This window comes from Impatiens glandulifera, chromosome 3, assembly GCF_907164915.1.
Source record: "Impatiens glandulifera chromosome 3, dImpGla2.1, whole genome shotgun sequence".
NCBI lineage: Eukaryota > Viridiplantae > Streptophyta > Magnoliopsida > Ericales > Balsaminaceae > Impatiens > Impatiens glandulifera.
Window position 1 is genome coordinate 17,961,623 of NC_061864.1, and position 19,372 is coordinate 17,980,994.

General features: G+C 33.7%; 3 protein-coding genes across 3 annotated transcripts; 1 reads left to right on the plus strand and 2 right to left on the minus strand.

Moving 5' to 3' along the window:
* Window positions 1-1,929, minus strand: LOC124932113. Its single transcript, XM_047472718.1, has 2 exons — window positions 1,496-1,929; window positions 1-945 (listed from the first exon to the last, which is right to left on the minus strand). The coding sequence occupies exons 1-2, from the start codon at window positions 1,912-1,914 to the stop codon at window positions 93-95; spliced, it is 1,272 nt and encodes a 423-aa protein (XP_047328674.1). The 5' UTR covers window positions 1,915-1,929; the 3' UTR covers window positions 1-92.
* Window positions 1,930-9,114: 7,185 nt separating this feature from the next.
* On the minus strand, window positions 9,115-9,528 carry LOC124929889. The gene has a single exon (XM_047470271.1). The coding sequence runs from the start codon at window positions 9,526-9,528 to the stop codon at window positions 9,115-9,117; it is 414 nt and encodes a 137-aa protein (XP_047326227.1).
* A 562-nt stretch (window positions 9,529-10,090) lies between these two features.
* On the plus strand, window positions 10,091-12,245 carry LOC124932378 (low-temperature-induced cysteine proteinase-like). The gene is made up of 5 exons (XM_047472996.1): window positions 10,091-10,538; window positions 10,770-10,999; window positions 11,161-11,298; window positions 11,439-11,930; window positions 12,003-12,245. Exons 1-5 carry the CDS (start codon window positions 10,103-10,105, stop codon window positions 12,108-12,110), a joined length of 1,404 nt encoding a protein of 467 aa, XP_047328952.1. The 5' UTR covers window positions 10,091-10,102; the 3' UTR covers window positions 12,111-12,245.
* The last annotated feature ends 7,127 nt before the right edge of the window (window positions 12,246-19,372 follow it).

A 19,372-nucleotide genomic window follows, 5' to 3' on the forward strand; every position in this document is an offset into this window, starting at 1 on the left:
ACCTATTGTTTATAAAAATAAAAGAAAATTGTATGTATTAAAGAAAAAACCATAATTAAACTATTTTAGAATACATTTATCTATCACATTGTCTAGTAAGGTAAGCTCTTAGAACTCGAGCTCAATACTAACATTTTGAGCGACGAATTAGTATTCTGATCAACACCCGAAGCTCGTCTAGTTATCGTCTCCATATTCTTATCGAGACTCTCTTTTACCATCTTTCTCATCAATCTTCTCCCTTCATCAACCATCCTTGGACTAACTGGCGATCCAAACACATTCATACGTGCTTGAGGTCCAGAATGCGGACAAATTCTTGCTTGTCTTTCATCCTTAAACCATTGCAACAATTTCATTGCCCGTTTTTGGGCCAAAGTGCTACCCAACAATGCCACCTCCAATAAACGAGGAACTATCTCTAACTCGGTCATTTTTCGCCTTTGGATAGAGCTTCGGTTAGCCAAAATCATCAAAACATATAGGGCAAATTCTTGGCACTTTGGTTCATTTTCCCATGTCAAGATCTCAATGAATACTCCCGGAACGGTTGGATTACTTTCAAGGGCATGTTTTCCTACTAGTGTGACTGATAAGTTGCCTAATGCGACTAAGGCTTTTTCCGAGGTTCTTTTAGTTCTAGAAAGTTCTAATATGACCTCAATTGCTCCATATGAAACTAGATTACTAGCATAGTCTAGTTTGGTGGAGAGATTGCACAATATGCTTAAGCAAATGTCCTCGGTTCGGTCGCTTAATTTGGAATTGAGAACCGCAACTAGAAAAGTGACAATCTTTGTTGCGTCGAGTGAGAGCTGTAAATTAGCGACCGACAATAGAGAAAATATAAGTTCCGCATATTCATAAATTGTCGTCTCATCTAATATTGTGACATTTTCTGGACCTTTCGATAATATATCCGCCTCCAAAATTAAAACTTTATTCCTGAAATAAAACAGAGAAACAAAAGAAAGATAAATATTTGTTCACTATTATTTATTTATTCAATAAATTACTTCAAGTATATAAATATTTCCAATAACTAAAAAAAACCTTGTTTGATGTGAATTATTTTAAAATAATTTTCAATTTCATTCTCAAATAATTAATTAAAAAACACTAAAACATTTTTTTCCTTCAAATTTGAAACTTTTTATTTTAAATACCTTCTTTTAAATCTTACAATTTTGGACTACTTATTATTAAAATTATACAAAAATAAAATTTTGTCTTAAAAGTTTTAACAAATTAATTTTTTTTTAAACTTTTATTATCTAAGTGGTATTTATAAAAAAATAAAAGATTTATATTAGTAATTTAATTTAATTATCGAATTTTAAGTATAAAGAACTTTGATTACCAAATTTAAAGAAATTAACGGTCAATATTTTATTTCACTAAAAATAATTTATTTTTTTATTTTTTTATAAATATTACTTTAATAATAAGTTAACATGTCTGAAAATATTAAAATATGAAATACTAGTAAACTTACTTGTAACTTCCTTTAGCTAGCTGAGCCAAAGCCTGAACGGCCACGCGCCGCCGTTGAACAACCTCGGACCCAGCCATATCCACCAACGGCGGCACGACGCCAAGCTCTTCTGCCATCAATCGCCTAGGTACTGTCAAATATTCTCCGGCCGCCAACCTCTGAATCTCACGCGCCGCCGCCTCTTTCTCTTCCCAGCTCCCAAAGTGTAGACTCTTCACCGCCATCTGCAGCCGCCCTGCAGCCGCCACTTCTTTTTTATCCTTCTCAATTGAATCCGTAATTCTTGACGGTTCATAAAGATCAGACGGCAGCCGTTGCTTCTTAGAAACTTTTATTCTTAGGAACCTTCGGATTCGAGAATAGAATCGAAGCTTCGTGCAGGCGAGATACCATCGAGAAGAAGAATGATCAGCAGCCATTGTTAATTAACTTTTCAATGATAGAGAGAAAGAGAGAGTGGAATTTGAATTAATTGAATCAATGAATATAAAGGATCAATGAAATAACGTGTGTATGCATAATTTGAATTTTTATTAAAAAAATTCTAATGAAAAAACGTGCATTATTTTGATTTAGTGCTCATATATTATTATCACTATTTCATTTGTTACGACTTACGTGGTCCTATTACAATTCTAACACGCATGCCTTGCTTGAGATATCTATCGGGGTCTTGTATATTTTAAATAGTTGTTACTTGTTAAGATACAAAAAAATAAATATAAAAAGAAAATCAGTGGAACCGAAAGAATGACACGATTGCGAGTCTTGTTTGGTTTAGTAAGCAACACGTGATCATTGATACAAATTGGAATGTCCAAATGGACAATCCCACTATCCTTAATTCCTTATATATATAGACAAATTATTAGGACCAAATATGTACGGCTAAGGGTTTGTTTGGATAGTGAAACTATTGAGAATTAAAAAGAAATGAGATTTTATTGCAAAATGTAGGGTTTTGTCATTTTTATGTGGATGTTTCACAATTCATAGAAAAAATCAACTACTAAATTAAAGTGACTTGATGATACTATATATAATCTGTTAGACATGTGAAACCAAACAAGCTCTAAGTTATAGGATCATGTTTGGTGACTAGACAAGTGGGGGGATTGATCAATGACCACAAGTAACACTAGTACACCATCCATTACCAAGATGGACGCATTATGTAGTTTGGGGTGAAAATGACCTCCAATATCCTTTTTATCTCTTTATTTTTATTTTTTTACTTCAAATATCTAAGTATAAAATTGATGTCACTTATATAGGCAGAGTTCAATTGATCTTTAGATTTTTTATTTTAAAGTTGTTAATTTACATAAACCTAATAAAGGGTGTATATTAGTTCGATGTCAATTTGTACACCAAAATACACAATTAATTTGGTTGAGTAAGTTTAAGGAAAATCAAATTCGATTTATTGGTCAGTTCAATTTGGTACGTTAAAGGATCGATTTGATCGGTTATATCAATTTGATTCGTTCACTAAAATTCGTTACTAAATAATAAAAGTATACCTAAAATTTATTCTAAATATTATTTTTCATAATTTGTTATTTTTATTTTATTTTAACCATAACCGTGTGAACAGTCGGTTTAGCAGTTAGGTCTTCACTAAAACAACCAAGGGCCAACTTGATCCTCTTCCTCGGAATCTCTCAGAAGAGAACCCTTGGAGAGCCGACTCCAACTACCGTCCATGATCGTGATTTCGGTTTTACGGTTTTAAAATTCGCCTATCATTAAGTTTGATCGGGTTCTCTTACAACTTCGTTTTAATGATTAAATGATTTGATTAAAGATTGAAAATGAAATAAACACTGTATAATAATCTGGAAAAGCAAAGTTGGTAGGAAGTAATGAAGATATATGTCCCGTCTTTTTGTTCTTTTTAAATGAGTTGGAGTTCATATGCTGATCTATGATTTGTTGGATTATTTTATTTTGAAAGAAAATAATTTATTCCTATCAACGTAAGTCACGAGTCAAGGATGAATGGTCATAAATTTAATTATAACCTCCACATATACATAATGATAGTTTGAAGTAGATATATGTATAGTTTTGTAATATTTATTTTATTATATTTTAAAATTTAATTTAATATAAATTAAATTATTTCATTTAAAAAATATTATTAATTATAATATATATATATAGAGGGGTATGTTAGGAATAAAAATTTGATTTTTTAATTACTAATTCTATCAAACAAAAGTTTTTTTAAAAAAAATTCAGGATTTATCCAAATAACTCTCACATCAAATCAAACGATTTCTGAGTGAGGCCCACTTTGGTAAATGGCTACAGAGAAATTAAAAGTGTTTTCTTTACAACACGGCTTGAGAGATTACTTTTTGAAGTTTCCGACCAAAAACTATGTGGATTAGACAGTGTTATAACTTATAAACTATGCTCATTTGAAGTTTCCCACAAAAAAAAAAAAAAAAAAAGAGTATAATTAGACAGTGTTTCATTCAAAACTATATGTATAAAAAAAATAAGTTATTTTGTTATCTAATCTTAAACATGAATGAGAATATAATTATTTACAAAAGAAAGTCTTAAAAAAGCTAAAAAATGAAGGAAGTTTGAGTGACTTATGTGCTTTTAATAAGGTTTTATTGTCAAAATAGTGTGCTCGTTTTGGTTCGAAATAGGGAAGTTTCTAGGTTAATATGATCAGAAACAAATATGAGTTGGATTGGTTTGGTTAATTTACAAAAATATCCAGAGTCGACTCGTGGGATTCCATATCAACCATGTGGAAAAGTTATCATGAACATTCTTTGTTTACGGGTGACAGTCTATCTATCCGTTTTTGGGAGGATGCATGGTGTTGGGGTAAGAGTTTTGTTGTTCTCTTCCCCGTGTTGGCCTCTATTACTATTTGTAGAGATGTCATCATCAAAGATATGTACAATTATCGCTCTCAAGGTTTTGCGCATCATATCCGATATAGAAGGAGGTTATCATTTGAGGAAAGTTCTTCTCATGTTAGATTGTTATCGTTAGTGACCTACAAAAAGGTGTCTTCGTTGAACCAGGATACGATGCGATGGAGAAATTTTATAAGTTTGATGTGGGACATTGTTATTATCTCTTTGACAAAGTCGTTCAACCTGAGTTGTGCTGGGAGAAGTTATGGAAGTCTAGAATTCCCACTAAGAATTTTTTTTTTGGGTGGAGTACGATCTACGGTGGTATTTTAACTGATGATAGATGTATGCGCAATGATCTTATCTTAGTTAGTCGATGTCATCTGTGTTTTAAGGATGTAGAGACAACCATTCATCTCCTTTTATATTGTAAGAGTGTCGATAATATTTGGAGTTTTTTTTGGAGTATTACTGATATTCATTGAGTTATGCCAAGAACAATTGATACGTGTTGAAAAACGTGAATTGAGGCAGATAAATTTGCAGGCCTAAAAAAATGAGGTTATATCCCCATTATTCAACCGGAGAGCTTATTGTCTTTTGGAAGATCTCACACACGTTAATATTGTATTATTTGTGTAATTTTCTTTAAAAATGTAATGTTTTTTTCGTTGTGCTTAAACGACTATCCGTTTCATAATATAATTGCATGAATCATTTGATTATTTTTTTAACTTTCAAAACTTTGGAATAAATCGGGTTAATCAAGTGGGTGATGACATTTTATTTATTTAATTTAGGAAGTTAGATTAGGTATTGATTATTATGAGTTAACAAATAAGTAAATTTTGTAAAAAAAATTATTTAGTATCCATTCATACTTTGATATTTAATAATTTAAGGTATTTAATTAATAACTTTATTTATTGATGTTGTAATATATTTTGTTTATATAATTATATTTTCTTTTATCATGGTACGCTTATGGAAGAATTAGCACATGAGAATTGAATAATTCTTTAGGTGAAATTGAGGAATTCAATTATAGAAAGATGAAGAATAGAATACAAACTATATAATGAAAAGTAGAAGATTGATAAAATAAATTTTGTGTTTTGGTATTTTACCTACAATTGTTTTATACCGAAGTTATTTAGAACATTACAAAATTTACAATGAATAATAAATATTAACAAGTGTTGATGTGATTATTGATAAGCTTTTCAATGTGACCTTTGAGTTTTTATTGAATTAACAGCTTGTTTAACATCATATCTCAAGTAAAACTTGGTGACACACAACTTCAAAAATAAATCTATTAAAGGACAATCCTTGGGTGAGAGTATAATAATTTGATCTGAGCAAAAATATATTTAATTGAGAGTGTCTTTTGAGCACCACACTCACAAACGAAATGAAAGTCAATCTAAATGTGTTTGGTTCGTGCATGAAAGACATGATTAACAAATAAAAATCCAGCTATGATGTTGTCGTACCACAAAGTGGGGGCACATGTCATGGTGACGTGTAATTCTCCAAGAAGAGATTGTAATCAATAGAGTTCCGTAGTGACATGAGCAAGGACACAATATTTATACTCGGTGTTGGAACGAGCAAAAACTTGTTGCTTTTTAGAGTTCTAAGAGATAAGATTACCTTGGAGAAATATACAATAATGATGGAGCGGCGATCATTGGGGCATCCAGCCTAATCCACATCAGAGTATGTTGTAAGAGTTATTGACGAGGATGACCTAATAAGGAGTCTATGATAGGATGATGCCGAATTTAACAAAGATTACGCTTGACTGCCACCCAATGAGTTGTAATGGGAGCATGCATGAACTTACACACTCGATTGACAACAAACTCAAGTTCAAAACGAATGAGAGTGAAGTACTAAAGAGCTCCAACAGTAATACGATAGAGAAGATGATCACTTAATAGTTCACCATCGTGTTTGGACAGAGATGATCCCATAGAAACATGTGTGTTTAGTGGTTTTGCATCAAGCATAAAGACCGAGTGATGTTCGAGTAGTTTCAAATTTGAGGAAGTAGTGGATATCACTCAAATATTTGAGAGGAAACCTGATACTTAATTTTGATATGATAGAATCAATATGAGAAGTAGAAGAGTTATCTGTAAAGACGATATCGTACACATATATAAAAAAAAGCCAAAATATCACCCTTGTGGTAAATAATTCCAAAAATTATCATTCTTCACTCTAAAATTCTAAAAGTTCTTTTATTATCTTTGTGAGTGTTCTTAGAGTTCTTGACTCAATTATCTCTGTTGAAACCTAATGATTGAATTCATATGTCTTTGTCATGTTCGATGCGTAGTGATTCCAGTACAGAATCACTACTAGATTTGTTTTACCTTGTGAGACAACCATCTACGATAAACTCCAATATAAACGGGAGCCGATGAAACTGTTTTAGGGAAAATATGTCTAACACATGCTTCAAATCAATATTGTATTCTGTTAATTTCGTTATTCGTATATTTCAATTCTGTGTAACATTGTATTTTATATATTTTTTATAATTTTGAAGACAAGATACTAACATGTAATGAATTAGATATATGTTCAAGTATTTTTTATTTTTTTGTTTTTATTTATAGAGTTTATCTATGATTTAATATTATATATATATATATATATATATATATATTATAGAGATTTTGGATTATTTTATTTTGAAAGAAAAATAATTTATACCTATCAACATAAGTCATGACGAGTGTCAAGGATGAATATCATAAATTAACTTCCCCATATATATATATATATATATATATATATATATATATATATATATATATATATATATATATATATATATATATATATATATATATATAATGATAGATATTTATGCGTGTTTAGACTTTAGACTATATATATATATATATACAGTTGAGGCCCACTTTGGCAAATGGCTACAGAGAAATTAAAAAGTTCTTTCTTTACAACAATCAACACGGCATCACAGATATACTTTTTCAACTTTCCAACCACAAACTATATGTTCAACTATGCTCATTTGAAGTTTCCTACCAAAAGAAAATGATAATTAATTAGACAGTGTTTCATTCAAAACTATATTTTTAAGAACTTGGATCTAATTTTAATATTTGTATCGCATTAATGAATTTTAAAGGAAAAATTAATTTAATTATTAACTAAAATATAATTAATTAAATTCAAAAGAATATTTAGAATATGAATTAACAAAACTAATTCTAAAAATTCATACCTTTTTATCAAACAATGTTTTGATTTTATAACTTTCAAATAACTCACATCAAACTTGAACTTCATACCCATATTAGTTTTTAGAAAGAAAAAAAGGAATTATACCCAAACCAAACATATCCATTAATGATTTATCATAACACATATATATAAACAAAGTTTATGTAATTTTTGTAAAGAATGCTAATTACTCTATTGAACCATAGATGTCTAGGTTATTTATTTGTCTACGTGGTTGTAAGTCATCGATGTTCGAAACTCGTCATTTGTCATGTCCGCAGACTGACTTACCTCTAGCTCGATGCGATCATCGTCATTTTTTACGTGCATTGAATTCTACTATACTCCGGAGAATCTTGTGAAATACTGTTTATTCTTCCAAGTCCTTATAAATTGGTTGGCTAAGGTTTAAATATGAGTTTGAACGCTAAAAAAAACAATTGCAATGAATTCAGGACGAAATTTAGAAGTTAATTAATGTTGAAAATTTCTAACAAATAAGACTTTTTCAAATTGGATATGTTTTAAGTCCTTATCTCTACTACAAACTGAGAGTATTAATTAGTTACATGATCTATTATATTAATTTAACTAGGAAAATCCCCGTGCGATGTATACGGATAAAAATATATTGTTACAACGTCATTCGTTCATTAAATTTGGTTTGGAATTTAAAATATAAAGTGTTATTAGCCTACTTGGTTAAAGAGTTGTACTTGTTTGGTTAGGTTGTAAGTTCAAAATATATCTATAGTATTTTTAATTTTATTTTTAACCGTTTTAAGTTTATGTGCGGGTCAACCCAGAATCCGACCCAAATATCCATTTACTCTCACATATATATATAAATTAACCACAACTCTCGACCCGGCAATCCGGAAATTTCAAAATTAAGCATCATTATAATTATATATATATATATATATATATATAAATGTTTGGAAGTGACTAAATTTATATTAATATTTTATTTATTTTGGTTTTATTCATGTATCAAAACTTAATTAATTACTGTAAAGTCTGTAACAATAGTATTTTCTTCAAACGAGCCTATTTGAAAACATAGTTTTAAACTCTTATGCAAGAATCTTTTCTACTTTAGTGATTAGGTTATTGAATTAAAATACAGTAACGTGAGGAAATAAATTATTTATTGGAAACGCTCCAAAAACATCATTAATAACTTTGTACTATTATTACCAGTGTGCTAAGAAAGCTAATTAACTATTTTTTCATGATAAGTTATAATACTTTTAATTATTTATATAGTTCAATATTAAACATAAATTTATGGTAGACAATATATGGGTTTCTCAATGTCACGATTATTGAACTAAAATCATGTAATATATGACCACTCAAACAATGGTCTCATTATTTTATGAGACAACCTTAGAAGTTTGTCTCGACTCAAAACAACCACACATGAATCCGATAAACATCCAACGAAACCAAATAGTCGCGCCCCGATCACTGATCAGCTGCAAAAGCCTCGACGGGGAAGGTTTTGGTGATACCAGCGAGACTCTTGAAGTGAATCTTTCCGGTTGGTGGTTCATCGAGGGTTATCTCACTGACCGGTGGCCAGAGCATAAGTTCCCTAGCCTTCACACCTTTGAGTTTTTTTATACGGTTTTTATTAATGAATCCCGTGATTTCACTATCATAACTCACTAGTTTGCTTATCAACTTGAAATTATGCTCCACTTTCTTCTTTTGAACAATCCACATGTAACCGGTGGCTCGAACAAATCCAACCTCGATTACATCGGCCAATGGGAGGAGTCCAGCTGGGAGACCGAATTCCTCGAGAAGGGATGATGCTAGTTTAGTTCCATCCTCATGACCCTTGTTCACAATTCCTCCTTCTTTGTGATCTGCCATTGTTTGATTTTTAACTTCTTTTCCTTTGTTTATTGGTGAGATGAAGAATTGTTTTTATAGTCAATTATTGTAATAGATTGGCTAAATGTGACAAAAGAAGCAACGATGAATCCAATATGTATTTACTAACATTGATTTTAACACCACATTTTTGTTCTCATTTGATCGTCATTGGGCAAAAGCTCTAACAACCCTTTTTTTATCTTCGATTTATGACATTTTTAGTGGGAACAACCGTAATAATATATATATACATCAAGTTCGGAATATATATTTTTTTTTGGTGGTGTGAAAGTTAAGAGTTTGATGACTTAGTTTGCTAAATCATGTGCTTAATTAATTATTTTTTGACTATTATTAATCACACTTATGATTGACACCAACATGAGTACTTGAATATAGCTTATTTGAGTGATCAATACTTATCTTCAGTTTCACTAGTTTATATCTAGCTAGAAACCAAACAAAGAAAGAAACTTTCAAACTTTCGATTCAAGCCTCAAAATGAATAGAAATAAGACACAAAACAGGGCACTCAATCCTCATACACTATAATCTATAACTCTTAGAATTAATGGCTACCAACTTCTCTATCATTTTCTTGATCTTGGTTTCATTTTCATTCCCCTGTTTAAGTCTTGATCATCATCCTAAACCTAACGAAGATGATCAATTCTCCAAACTCTTCCAGGAATGGAAGGAGAAGCATGGGAAAGTTTACGAGTATGGATCGGAAGAAGAAGAAAAGAGGTTTCGGTATTTCAAGAACAACTTGAACTATATAATGGAGAGGAAATCAAGAAAAGGTGATAGGGAAGAACACAAGGTGGGGATGAACAAATTTGCTGATTTGAGCAATCTGGAGTTTAGAGAAATCTATTTGTCAAAGATGAACAAGCCTTTGAAGAAGAAGATGATGAGCCGCCATGTTGAAAGTTGTGATGCTCCATCTTCCATGGATTGGAGAAAGCATGGCGTAGTTACAGCCGTTAAGGACCAAGGCAGATGTGGTAATTATTTTTCTTCTACTTTTAGCTACGTATATTAATCGTCGCTAAATGTGTGATTCGAACCATTATTAGCGACGGGTTTTCTACCGATGTTGTGAATGTATTTAGTATATATATTATATATATATAATGATCCATGTATATTAAAAATGATAAGACAATAACAATGAAAATACAAACACGTTACATAACATATTATCGACATATTTTATATATATATTAATTATACAGGAAGTTGTTGGTCTTTCTCTTCAACCGGAGCCATTGAAGGAATTCATGCAATTATGACTGGAAATCTCATAAGTCTCTCTGCTCAAGAACTCGTGGACTGCGACAAAATTAACTATGGTTGTAACGGAGGATATATGGATTATGCTTATGAATGGGTTGTTAGAAATGGTGGCATTGACTCTGAATCCGATTACCCTTACACAGGAATAGACGACACTTGCAACACTAAGGTCTCTTCTTCTCTTAAGTTGAAGTACTTTTAAATGGGAGATGGTAGTTGTGATCTTCTCGGAACTGTAGTTTAGTGAAAAAGAATCTCACTTTTTCAAAAAGATCTATCTATGTAGTATTTAAAACTTCAACATCATTTTTTATTGCTTGTGATTTCCAGCAAAACGAGAAGGTGGCGACTATAGAAGGCTATAAAGATGTCAATCAGAATGAGAAATCTCTACTTTGTGCAGTTGCTAACCAACCCGTAAGTGTTGCCATAGATGGAAGTGCCATTGATTTCCAACTCTACACCGATGTAAGTAAAGTTCACCCTATTAGTGAAAAAGTACCGTCGCTATTATTTATTAACGTTTTTTTTATTATTTTTGAGTTAATTATTCATTTTTTGACAATTTATAATCGAAAACTCATTTAAGTCGTCTTCTTGTAACATAGGGTATCTACGATGGTGATTGTTTGGGTAACCCTAGTTACATAGATCATGCTGTTCTTATAGTAGGCTATGGATCTAAAGGAGATGAAGATTATTGGATTGTAAAAAACTCATGGGGAAGTGATTGGGGAATGGACGGTTATGTCTATATAAGAAGAAACACAACAAAAACATACGGTGTTTGTGCTATTAATGCAGCGGCTTCTTACCCAACATTGGAAACTTCTCCATACCCTTCTCCGGTTGCTCCGCCACCTCCACCACCACCTCCTCCTCCTCCGCCACCACCATCGCCGTCTGCTTGTGGGAAATTCGCTTACTGCTCGGCTAAAGAGACATGTTGTTGCATATATGAGTTATTTAATTATTGCTTATTTTATGGATGTTGTGAATATGAGAATGGTGTTTGTTGCACTGGATTTGGGACTGGAGTGGATTTTTGTTGCCCTAGTGATTACCCGGTTTGTAATCTTCAAGACAGAATCTGCCTCAAGGTGGTCGAATGAATTACTTAAAGTCGTTCTTTTATGTTTCAATATAAATTATTTGTTTTTGGAGTTTTGCAGAATGAAGGAGACTATTTGGGCATGGAGGGGAAGAAATGTAGAGTGGCAAAGCATAAGCTTCCATGGGTCGAGACAAGTGATGAGGATATCGACACGATGGCTATGTAATGGAATAGAACGCCGTTTGTGGTTTGGAGATTTTATTTCATCATATATTTTTACTTTATAAATCTTCTTACTAGACTATGTGATTCTTATGAACTATCTTGAATATTTGTATAGTAACTGGTAAATTAGTTACTTGATGCATCTTTAGTGACAAAAATAAATCTTCATATGAAAACTTTTATTGTCGCAAAAACACCTTTTCACCGACGTTTTTTTATTAAGGTTATAGGTTTTCGTCGCTTTCTTAGCGCTAGAATGTGTCGGTTAAATATTTACCGGCGGATAAAGTAGCTGGTAGGATGTTTATGGGCCTGACAATATGTTACGATCCTCGAATAAGAAAGTGCACCCTCCTCGGTCTTATGAATCAATTGGGTCAGCTCTATGTTCTGTTTAACAATTCATCTTTTATCTTCTCTTATTTCCTTTAAAACCGAATTCTGTTATTTTGTAAGTTGTTATAACAAATTTGTAACCGACTCTTGGGTACTTCAGCCTCTTTAAATGGTGATGCCCACCCCACTTTTTGGGGCTATGAATTGAATATTTTGGAACTTGGTGTTTAAGTTATCTCTCGGCCCTCCTCCCCCTTCTTGGACCGCTAGGTGTGATCTAGTGGTATTTCTCTCCTCCCCCTCGGCTCTTCTCTCCTTAACCTCGAATTCTCCTCTAATTCTATATCCGCTGCGCTAGAGTGTTGAATTCCAGCATCAAGAACCCGTTTCTTGAATTAAAGAACTTGAAAGGCTCGGCCATAATTTAAAAATCCTAACATCTTGGTATCAGAGCTGGACGATTCTCAACATGGTAGAAACTCGCCAGCAATCGGAAATGGATGCGCTCAAAGCCCTGATTGAAAACCTGTCCCAACAAACAGCAGCAATGCAAGCTGCCATAGACCGTAGATTTGATGCGGCTGAAGAAAGAATGGCGGCCTTTGAGAGCGGGGCATCTGGAAACGTGCAAGAACCCCGCCACAGACCCTATGAAGATAATTCTTGCCACGGTCCTTCATCATTTAGGCCCCCGCACCCTGGCCAGAACCGCGACCAACACTATGCTCCTCCTACTCGGCTAACCAAGGTCGATTTTCCTCGGTTTGATGGGTCGGATGTCGAAGGCTGGCTAATATCTGCCGAGCAATTTTTCAGGGTGGATAAAACTAGGGATGCCACGAAACTAGAAATTGCACCCATTCACTTTTCTGGCGAAGCAAGAATGTGGTATGGATCTTATCTACAGAATCGTGATCATATGGAGGCCCTATCTTGGGACGTGTTCAAGAGAGATCTTATGACGCAATTCGGACCCTCTATACACGATACTCCAATGAGACAGTTGATGAATCTGAAACAGGTTGGGTCGGTTCAAGATTATAATCTGCAATATATGTCGATCTCTCAAAAACTCTACAACATGCCAAGGGAGTACGTCATAGATTGTTATTTGTCCGGTCTAAGGGAAGAAATTGCAAACTGCATCAGGCTTCGATTCCCAGATTCTTTAAATGAAGCCATGGCCATGGCTAAAGTCCAAGAAGCAACGTACCGGTCTTTAATGAGCAATGGGAATTTGTACAGCGCCGAGCCACCACTACTGCCCAATCCGAGCATCGTCAAACCAAGTTGGCAAAGCACGAACAGAGCCCCATACATCAAGCCGAGCTCTTCATATGGGTCTTCTTCGAGTGCAAATCAGGGCCATGTTAAGCAATTAGATCCAGCTTCAATGGATGAAAAGAGAAGGAAAGGCCTATGCTATACTTGCGACGAAAAATGGCAACCAAATCACAGGTGTAAATCAAAGTTATTCATGGTCTCGGCCAATCAAGAAAATCAAGAACCCGACCAAGAACCTGCTCCGGAGGTAGATCTTGATGATTCTCTTTTGCAGCCTGACGCAGTGGAAGAATTAGCCATATCCTTACATGCATTGACGGGTTCTAAAACCTTTCAAACGCTCCAGATTCTTGGCAAAATTGGGAACCTACCGGTCGTGATATTAATTGATACAGGCAGCACTCATAATTTCATTAATAGCAGGATAATGAAGAACATTAGCCATGACATACTTCCCACCCAAGTGCTCTCGGTCCGAGTGGCAGACGGCTCTAACATTCTATGCTCTAGTTTCTGCCAAGATCTGAAATGGTCTATGGAAGGCATGTTTTATCAAGCAAATATGAAGGTATTAACAATGACAGGGTATGATATTGTGCTGGGAATAGAATGGCTGATTACTCTAGGCCCTTCAAAATGGGACTTTGAAAAATTAACACTCTCTTTTGAAAGGGAAGGGCTAACCACGGTCTTGCAAGGCATACCCCATACACAAATCAATTTAATGAAGGGTGATCACCTAGAGAAGTTATTAAAGAAAGGCAATGTTGCTGCCATGATCCAAATAAGAAGTGAAAACGAAGCACAATTTTTCTCGCTCTCTACAAGGCCACCAGATGATATTCCTGAAGACCTTCAGCAAATGCTAGATGATTTCAGCCCGATATTCCAGCAACCTGAGAACTTACCACCCGCCAGGGAACAAGATCACCGTATCCCATTAAAGGAAGGCACGGAAGCTGTTTGCATGCGTCCTTACCGATATCCTGCCCTGCAGAAGACAGAAATTGAACATTTGGTCAACGATATGCTAGACAGGGGAGTCATAAGAAGAAGCCACAGCTCTTTTGGCGCCCCTGTGGTGTTGGTCCGAAAGAAAGACTTATCATGGAGAATGTGTATTGATTATAGGCGGCTCAACTCAGCAACCATTAAGGATAAGTTCCTTATCCCGGTCATTGAAGAGTTAATGGAAGAATTGCATGGGTCCAGGTTTTTTTCCAAGCTCGATTTGCGCTCAGGATTCCACCAGATAAGGATGCACCCAGGTGACTGCCACAAAACAGCATTCCGTACTCACGAAGGCCTATATGAATTTTTGGTGATGCCCTTCGGCCTAACCAATGCACCGTCCTCCTTCCAAAGCTTAATGAACGCGACCCTGAAACCATTTCTAAGGAAGTTCGTGCTAGTATTTTTTGATGATATCCTAGTATACAACCCGAGCTGGAAGGAACATATCCAGCACCTACATAAGGTACTTTCAATATTGCAACATAACGAATTATTCCTTAACAAAGGGAAATGTAATTTTGGGTGCAAGCAAATTGCCTATCTTGGCCATATCCTTGATGAGAATGATGTAGCCACAGATCCAGCAAAGTTAGAAGCAATGAGCACATGGCCAGTTCCAAAATCTCCTAAGCAATTGAAAGGGTTCCTTGGTCTGATCGGATACTATAGAAGATTTATAAAAGGCTACGGCTCCATAGCAAGACCACTCACGGCCCTGTTGAAAAAGGGTCAGTTTGAATGGAATAAAGAAGCTGAAGATGCATTTCTATTATTGAAGCAGCGTATGCTTTCCCCTCCGGTCCTAGCGCTTCCAAATTTCGATATTCCCTTTGTAGTAGAGACCGATGCAAGCGGAATTGGTATAGGGGCAGTTCTAATGCAAGAAAGTCGACCAATTTCATTCATAAGCAAGGGGATTGAACCAGAAAAGTTACCATCATCCACGTATGAAAAAGAACTCATGGCCTTAACATTTGCGGTGGAGAAGTGGCGATCTTACCTTAGGTACAAGCAATTTATTGTAAAAACCGATCATGAAGCCCTTAAATACTTGCTGGAACAAAGAGTTCAAACCCCGGCTCAAGAGAAATGGCTCTATAAATTGGTGGGATATGACTTTGTTGTTCAATATAAAAAGGGAAAAGAAAACTTGGTGGCAGATGCTTTGTCTAGGCGGGTAGCAGGTGTTCAATGTGCAGGAATTTCAATTTATCACACTGCTGTCCAAAAACAGATTCAAGAAAGCTATGAAGAAGATCCCAACTTAACTAAAGTTATTCGTGAAATTCTGGCTAATGTTGATTCTCACCCAGATTGCTCATACGACCGCGGGTTATTGAGAAAAAGGGACCGGCTGGTGGTGGGGAAGAATAATGACCTCAGAAATACCTTAATTGCAGCCATGCACTTGGGAGCAGAAGGGGGCATTCGGGGACTCTGGTCACCCAGAAGAAAATGCAACTTGTTTACTATTGGCCAGGAATGCTTAAAGACATTAGGGAATTTGTCCGGACCTGTGAAGTTTGCCAAAAAAATAAATCTGATAACTCAGCATATAGGGGTCTGCTTCAGCCCTTAGCAATTCCCAATCGATTCTGGGAATCGGTCTCCATGGATTTCATTGAAAGCTTACCTAAGTCAAAAGGTAAAAGTGTTATATTTGTGGTAGTTGACAGACTATCGAAGATGGCCCACTTTATGAGTCTGCAACACCCCTTTTCTGCCCGGACAGTAGCTGAGTTATTTGTGGATAATGTTTCCAAGCTCCACGGAATGCCAACAACCATCATTAGTGATCGGGGCAAAGTGTTCTTAAGCACCTTTTGGCAGGAATTTTTAAGTATACAAGGAGTAAAACAAGCTTTATCTTCAGCCTATCACCCCCAGACGGATGGCCAGACCGAGATAGTCAACAAATGCTTGGTCACTTATCTACGTTGCATGGCTGGCCAAACACCGAAAGATTGGGTACGCTGGTTGCCTTTGGCTGAATGGTGGTATAATACTAATTTTCATACAGCAATACAAACAACTCCTTTTGAAGCCATATATGGATATTCCCCCCGGTCCATACACCGTATGTAGCAGGTGACTCGAGAGTGGAAGAGGTGGATGTATCGCTAACAGCCAGGGAAGCCTCACTCCAACTCATAAAATTCCATTTGAAAAGAGCCCAGAATCGTATGAAGCAGCAGCAGGACAAGAAGAGAAAAGATGTCACGTTGCAAGTGGGTAAAATGAAAAAACAGTTGCTAATCAATTGGGATGGGGCCCAAACAGAAGACCAAACTTGGGAAGATGCAGAAGTTATAAGTATTCAATGCCCAGAAATGCTAGCTGCAAGGAGGCCAACAAGACAACACTCTCTTCGTCGGGGTCGACGAACTTCTAATGGGGGAGATGATGTTACGATCCTCGAATAAGAAAGTGCACTCCTCGGTCTTATGAATCAATTGGGTCAGCTCTATGTTCTGTTTAACAATTCATCTTTTATCTTCTCTTATTTCCTTTAAAACCGAATTCTGTTATTTTGTAAGTTGTTATAACAAATTTGTAACCGACTCTTGGGTACTTCAGCCTCTTTAAATGGTGATGCCCACCCCACTTTTTGGGGCTATGAATTGAATATTTTGGAACTTGGTGTTTAAGTTATCTCTCGGCCCTCCTCCCCCTTCTTGGACCGCTAGGTGTGATCTAGTGGTATTTCTCTCCTCCCCCTCGGCTCTTCTCTCCTTAACCTCGAATTCTCCTCTAATTCTATATCCGCTGCGCTAGAGTGTTGAATTCCAGCATCAAGAACCCGTTTCTTGAATTAAAGAACTTGAAAGGCTCGGCCATAATTTAAAAATCCTAACACAATATTATTTTTCCGGGCGCTTAGAATAATCGGGTTCAACATTTAGCGATGGTTAACTTCACAAATTAATCTGCATACTATTCTGACATTCTTTTCATGAAACATTTTATAAATTCAATAATTAAATATGTCAATATCAAATGGAGTTACCTATATATGTTTTTTTTTTTGTAAATATATTACTACTATAATTGATAAATAATTTTAAAGAACAATGATTGATTTATTATATTTATAAAGTAATTCTACTGTGCTAGCTTCAAGCTATATCGTATAATTGATACGATTTTTGGTAAACTACCGATTAAATGGTACAAAAATGGTACAAAATGAGACAATTTGGATTGAAACTGCATGACATGTTATAATTATCATCTTATTAATAATTAAACTGAAATTGGAACCGTGAAAAAATGGTACAAAATGAGACAATTTGGATTGAAACTGCGGAATATATTATAATTATCATTTTATTAATAACTAAACTGAAATTGGAACATCATTTTTCGTGTTAACTTTTTAAATTTCAAAAATATAATTTTTAATAAAAGAAACTACATTATCCATATTTTGGGTTTATTCATCTTTATGTAAGGGTTTTGTTCATATATGAAATAGAATAGATATCTTATTCTTAGAAACAATTTATAATTAAATACAATAGAAGTAAAATGTTTTCAAATATGCTTTAATTTATTTTTCATTTATAACTAAATTGATTATTTTTGTGATGATTGATAATATATATATATATATATATATATATATATATATATATATATATATATATATATATATATATTGAATATACCATGATAAGATATTTTAAGTTAATAGATATTTGATCCCTTAAAATTTATAAAATAAATTTAAATTAACTTTTTTTTATGTTCTTATCATATATCAAAATAAATCAAAATTCTAAGATAATAAATACTTAACATAGATAACTCAATATAACTAAGTGTTAAAAAAAATATTCTTAGAGAATAAAAGTCAAATATTCTATTCACAATTCAAACATTTTAGAAAATAAAATTAAAAATAAATTATTCCTATTAAAGAAATATTTAAATGAGTTCAATAAGTGTGAGGCACGGCATATTAAAGAAAGTGGCCGGCACATAGAAGTCTTCAATATTGATTTATTCTTTGAAAGTATTTTATTATAATTAAATATTTTATTATTATAAGGTTTATAAAAAACATTATGATCAATTATTTGAAAATAAATAATTTAAGGTTGATCTAAAAACATCTAAAATATATATACACATCAATAATACATTATATATATTTAGTAAACTATAAATAAATAAAAAGATCGAAATAACAAATTAGGACTCTTTATTGGGTTTATTGGGGTAGTTGTAATTTATTACCTTTTCTTTTGAACTTCACAATTTGATGCTCATTATTTGGGTCGATTATAATTTAGGACATTTTTTTTCTAACCTCACAAGTTGAGACCTCTTTTTTTAAACATCACAATTTAAGGATATGCATTGTTAGGTTTGTAGAATAAATTTTCTTTGACGGACATAAACATTCATAAAAAAAATTGTACTAAGTGACCTTTATAATTAAAAATTTAATATATATATATATATATATATATATATATATATAAAATGATGCTTAATTTTCAAAGTGTTCAAATTGTCGAGTCGAAAGTTGTGGTTAATTTGAATATATATGTAAGAGTAAATGAATACTTGGGTCGGATTGTGAGTTGACCCGCCCATAAATTTAAAAGATTAAAAATAAAATAA

Coding starts and splice junctions, on each gene's coding strand:
- LOC124932113 (XM_047472718.1), bottom strand. CDS start 1,914: ATGGCTGCTGATCATTCTTCTTCTCGATGGTATCTCGCCTGCACGAAG. Junction 946..1,495: donor CTAGCTAAAGGAAGTTACAA/GTAAGTTTACTA, acceptor GTTTTATTTCAG/GAATAAAGTTTTAATTTTGG.
- LOC124932378 (XM_047472996.1), top strand. CDS start 10,103: ATGGCTACCAACTTCTCTATCATTTTCTTGATCTTGGTTTCATTTTCA. Junction 10,539..10,769: donor TAAGGACCAAGGCAGATGTG/GTAATTATTTTT, acceptor TTAATTATACAG/GAAGTTGTTGGTCTTTCTCT. Junction 11,299..11,438: donor ATTTCCAACTCTACACCGAT/GTAAGTAAAGTT, acceptor CTTGTAACATAG/GGTATCTACGATGGTGATTG.
- LOC124929889 (XM_047470271.1), bottom strand. CDS start 9,528: ATGGCAGATCACAAAGAAGGAGGAATTGTGAACAAGGGTCATGAGGAT.